The sequence below is a fragment of the Myotis davidii genome, unplaced genomic scaffold, assembly GCF_000327345.1.
Source record: "Myotis davidii unplaced genomic scaffold, ASM32734v1 scaffold243, whole genome shotgun sequence".
Lineage (NCBI taxonomy): Eukaryota > Metazoa > Chordata > Mammalia > Chiroptera > Vespertilionidae > Myotis > Myotis davidii.
Window position 1 is genome coordinate 78,226 of NW_006295183.1, and position 5,745 is coordinate 83,970.

Below are 5,745 nucleotides of genomic sequence, written 5' to 3' on the forward strand. Positions count from 1 at the left end.
CCCCGCCCCCGGCCTCTCGCTGACCCGGTGACCCGACCCGCGGGACCGCGGTTGGTAGCAGGAGGGTTGGGTGCAGGGGCTCCGGGATTGCTGTTACCACCAATTTGGAAGCCGGCCTCGCAGCGGGTGGCGCACTAACACCTGGGCTTCCCCCTTCATCTCGTTCTGTCCTCGTAACGGCGGGTCTCCGCTGGCTCTTGTCTGCAAATCAGTTCACCCGGCAGGACTCAGCTTCTTCACCTTCCAGACGGGAATAATAATCGCAAGTGCCTCCCTATGTTGTGAGGTTGCCAGACAATTAATGAGACCCGTATTTCCTGCACCATATTAGCTCTGTAGATATGAGTGATAATAATAGCAACAATAGGTGCTGGGCCCCAGTGGGGGGGGTGCAGGGCAGCGGATCAATCCGTGATTCTCTCTCATCATTGATGTTTCTCTCGCTCTCTCCCTTCCTCTCTGAAATCAATTTATACATATTGATTTCAGAGATCACTCAAAACCTGTTATTTGCAAATAACTTTCAATGTCCTATAGCAAATCAATGTCAAAGCCAAGACTAAAACCTGAGATCTCTTGATCTCCAGTCTGGGTCTCTTAACACCACACCATAGCCACCATACCCTTCTCTAGAGAATTCTGTCCCCAGTAAAATAATTGTAGGATCCCACAAAGAATAGACACGCAAATGTTATCCAGGGGCCAGCCGCATCTGCGTGGTTTGGCTACCCTGACGAGAGCACCATCATTCCCTTCACTCACCAAACATGGTCAGAACTACAACCCAGTGTGGAGTCAGCTGCTCACTAACTGTGTTCTCATCTCTACAAATGGGTTGATAGGAGATAATGCAAGAAAATCACTTAGCAGAGTACTTGGCACCTAGTAGCAAGGGCTCCGTAAATGTTTGGTGTGGAGGTTGTTTTTGGAAAGGGCCCCCTCTCCCCCCTTCCACATGGGGCAGGCCATGTTTATTAGAATAGTTCACCCAGAGGCGCTTAAAGGTAAACCTGAGTCCATTGAAGCTACTTTCTCAGCCCCAGAAGAGAAGCCATGTCTCAAAGCAAGACTGTTTAGGGTCAGCTCAGTTCCCCTCAACCTGTCTGTCCCCTCCATTTTAATGACTTTCCCCATCTGCCCCTTAGTTTTAATGGGTTTCTGAGCACATGCCCAGGCCATTTGGATTTCTGCATCTTGGCTCTCCCTGCCTCTTAACCCACCAGGAGGCTCGGAGGGAAAAGGCTCCAGTATTCCCTTCCCACTGAGGCTCCTGCTGGACTGGACTGTGCATTAAACAAGATAATGGAAATAGAGAAAGAGGCGTTTTCCCCATGGGGCGGCCTTGTTCGTTTATTTTTTCTCTCCCAGTTATGTAAAAATACATATTTTATACCATCGCTCGGCCCAGGGAGCCGTTAGGGCTTTGTTTTCCTCCGCCCAGCAAGCCCTGGCCTTGGAACTTCGCAGTGACTCTCATCGACTCTTCCATTACACTCTGGTAATTCAATAAAAAGGATTTTAGAAAACAATTAGGGGCAGTGTAGACAGGTCTGGAGAGATGCCGTCTTCAGACTTCTCAGCAAGTCTTTCTCCAAGTTCCACGAAATTGATCACGAAGGGCTGCCCTCTCTCAACTGTTAGAAATAAGGTGAGCCCCCGAAATCAGGGGTCCTGGTAGCATACTCAGGAGGGAGCCAGACAGCAAGGCAAACACCTTCACTCCTGCAGGAGGGTGTGCAGCACGGGTCTGGGAGCACAGCACACTGAGCGGGTGGGCGGTCCACTCAGGCTTTTATCCCTGATGCGCATGATCTGTCCCTCACTCTTGATTGGAAGAGCTTAGGCTCGCAGTCTTGCGTGATTGGCTAATTTAAAGGAAGGGGTTGACCTTTGCCATTTGAAAATGGTGGCCCCCAAGGGAGCTGCAACTCACCTGGGCCAAATTGAAGGCTGCCTAAACTCCCTTCTTTGGCAGAGAAGGTGACTTGTTTCTTCTCACAATACCCCCCTCTTCTTTATTTAACCCTTTTCTTCAAACTCGGCTATAACATGACTTTCATGCTCTGCAGTGTCTAGGAGAAGACTGTTTTGCTGTTTGGTCAATGTGGTTTCCATTAACCTTTAGATAAGACCCCTCATACATGGGATGATATAATATCCACTACTGTCATTCCCTTCCATTCTCCAAACCATCGCTGAATCGCAGAAAGGATCCTCAATCCCAGTCCTCAGCTAACTCATCAGCTAGAGTTGTTAATCCCTGCAGGGCCTTAGTGACGGTCCCGTCTGGAGCTGTGTTGTCGGGGATGAGCGTACAACACTGGTCCCCAACATTAAACTCCTCCTTTTGTGCCAGAATCATATCCACGGCCAATCTATTCTCCGACGTCATCCTGCTGGTGGCATCTAGTAGTTCAGCTATACCTTTAACGGAATCTTGAGTAGAGTTAACAATCCTTTGCTGGTTATAGTAGATGTAATTAATCCAACCCACATTCTTGTTTACAGTGGACCGCCAGCACAGGACAGATTCAAATCCTGCAGCAATCTGATTTCTAGCCGTAAACTCATTTGGCACAAGATTTAGGAATAGTGCCCAATGGGATCTGTGTAAATATGGGGATCCAAGGAGCCCCCTGGACTCTCTCTCCTCTTCCTGGTCTGTCTGTCCTTTGAAAGAGGTTTACGGCCTGCCAAAGTGAAAGGGGTAGCCAATTGTATCAGAGTGCACGTTCCGCTCCAACTGCTGGGCAAGGCCGCCAGCAATGGTCCCTGACAACACCACCAGACACCAGCAAGGGGTATCCACAGCGCAGAATGATGGGCTTCTGAGGATACTCGGCATTTACGCATCCGGATAAATTTCTCATAAACTATGAGCACTGTTCTCCCCCTTGATAGGCAGGAGGTATAGTTTACGTCAGAGGATAGGCGAGATCGTTTTAGGGGGGCGGGTCCTAGCTCTTTAACACTGTTTGATGGGAACAACAGGGCAAGAGTCTTACAAGAAGCGTTTCTCCAGGCGGTTTCCTCCTGGTACAGGGCAAGCACATTTTCCATCCTGTTGCTGCCTGAGGTCCATCCGAATGGGAATGGGACCACTTGGGCCTCTAGCCTTCCGGCAGCGCAAGCATTAACAGTCTCTTTTATTTAGGGCCTGTATACAGAATATTGAGTCCATTCCACCCAGGCATTCGTTCCCTTATATTCTACTTCTATTTGCATGGTGGTGGTGGTGGTCTAGGCCCTAGACTCTAGGGGATCTTGTCCTGTGCCATCTATTCCTAAATCTAGTCCTAGCCAATCCTTTGGCCCAAAGGCTGAAATATCCAAGTCATTCAGGTTATCTGCAACCAATAACTTAACTGGGTAAGCATGATCTGAATTGTGCACATTTCTCCAACCCACATTATAAGCCGCTACAATTTTCCAGATCCCTAAAGCAAATGGAACCCAGTCTCACAGATTTCAGCATTACTTTCAAGGGGCTACATCCTGGCATGGCCGTCCAGGAGACGCTGATGGTCCGCCCTTAACCCATGAGTGATGGGTCCAACCTCGTTCTGCAGTTCGAACAGCAGACTCCACGGTTAGCAAGACAAGGGAGGGTCCTTCCCAGGAGGGTTCCAACGTATTTCCCTCCCAAGTCTTGATTAGAACGAACGTGTCTCCTGGTGGGTGGCAATGGCCCGGAAACTCAAGAGAAGGGCTCTGAGCGGACCACCGGCTCAGTGTGCGTGTGCTCCCAGACCCTGCGCTGCACATCCTCCTGCAGGAGTAAAGGTATTAGCCTTGTTGTCTGGCTCCCGAGCATGCTTTGTGTTCTTCCAGGACCCCTGATTTGGGAGCCTCGCCTTATTTCTAACACGATGGCCTTTGGTCTCAAGCTGGTGGAGGGTTCAAATTCTTGTTCGGCCACTAGCTGGGGGCACCCATAAAATGGGGGTGTTGGTAGCATTTAATTCACAGGTTTTTGCAAGTGCCCTCAAGTTGGCTTTTCCGACTCCTGGCTCAGTACATTCCCTTCCCAGTTCTGAGCCAAATTGTGAGTCCCCAGGAAACCTCTCCACCCCAGGCCCTCCTTTCCCCATCCCGCCCCCACCTTTAAAGTCTCTGAGGCTACCTATGGCCTCAGCTTGGAAAAATGTTCACACTGACTGGTTAGTCTTTTCAACCCTCCCAGGTTCATTTGCATTTTAAAGAGGGCCCTGGAGTGTGCTTCTTTCAAAGAATAGAACCTCAGGAGCAGCTACACTCCACCCAGGGTTGTTAACCTGGTCAGTGGGTGGACTGCGGGGGGTGGGGGGGGGGGCATGGAACCCTGAGATTGTATGCACACTCCTCGGTGCAGGTGGTGAGTTTCATTGCTTTCATAAGCTTCTCAAATGGGGGCAAGAAAAATCGAAACTTTGGAGCTGAGATCTCTTGGAGGGCCTGTCCACTGTACACGGTAAACGTTCAGGCATCAAGAGGGAAAGGAAATGTTGACCAAAAGAGGCCTTGCCAGTGCCCCTCCAGGAGGATGACAGTCCCGACCGCTAGTGCTAACCCAGCGCCCTTGGGGTGACAAACTCCAGGTTCCCTTATTGCAGGCATGTCTCCGAAGGGCTTTCCGCATCCCGTGTCCAGGCGACTGCTCAGCCTGGGGCTAATGATTAATCCCTCTGGCAGTCCTATCCTTTTCATCTCCGGACCAAAGGCAGTAAAATTTGTTCTCAGACTGGGAGGGGCAGCCCTGCCCCAGGCTCTGCTGAGAGGAGATCAACCCCACAGCTACAGAGGAGGAATCCCAGGGAAGCTGGATTTGCTAGGACTGCAGTCAGATCTGGCTCCCGGCAGTGTGGGGAGAGGAGGGTCCATTCTAACGGCTCCTGACACCTCTGCTAACTGGATATTCCCTTCTGCCTCCTGCCAAACTAACAGCCACTTATGTCTGCAAAAAAACACACAACTCACTCCTATTTCAAACACAAAGAAAATAGTCAAATGTATACCATGTATAAAATAATGAAACATCGAGTATCTACCATCTAGCTTCAGCAGTTAGTTTTTGTAACTTTTATAATTTGTAAACTTTGTAATTGCACCAAATCTTGTTGCATCTTTTCACCCTGCATTTTTTAAAAATTAAGACTTAAAAAAAAACAACACAGTGTTAGGTTCACTGCAAATTTGAGGGGAAGATATACAGATTTCCAATATAGCTCTGGCCCATACATATATAGCCTCCCCCCAAGACCAACATTCCCGATCATAGTAGTACATTTGTTAGACTTGATGAACCTACATGGACACATTGGTGTTGTATGCTCTACGGGTTTGGACAAATGTATCTACTACTACAGTATCATACAGAGTCGCTTCACTACCCTAAAAATGCTCTATGCTCCAGCTACCTGTTCGTCCCACCCTCCCTTAACTGCTGGCAACCACTGATTTTTTTTTTTTTTTAATTTTGTTACTCCTCACCTGAGGATATATTTTCCATTGACTTTTAGACAGAGCGGAAGGGAGGGGGAGAGACAGAGAGAGAGAGACATCGATGTGAGTGAGATACATCAGTTGGTTCCCTCCTGCACATGCCCTAACCCGGGCCAGGGGATCAATCCTGCAACCGAGGTACATGTCCTTGACCAGAATTGAATCCAGGACCCTTTAGTCTGCAGGCCGATGCTCCAACCACTGAGCCAAACGGGCGAGGTTTCAACCACTGATCTTACTGTGGCCAGTTTGGCCTTTTCCAGA

General features: G+C 49.2%; 1 protein-coding gene across 1 annotated transcript in view; it reads right to left on the reverse strand.

Annotated features, from left to right (window-relative positions):
• The window catches only part of LOC102763531 (cadherin-1), a 79,399-nt gene extending 77,007 nt beyond the window's left edge, over nt 1-2,392 (reverse strand). Inside the window, exon 1 of the mRNA XM_006769827.2 lies at nt 2,270-2,392. Within this exon, the coding sequence (XP_006769890.2) occupies nt 2,270-2,392 (123 nt within the window). The remainder of the gene's footprint in view (nt 1-2,269) is intronic.
• Between the last annotated feature and the right edge of the window lie 3,353 nt (nt 2,393-5,745).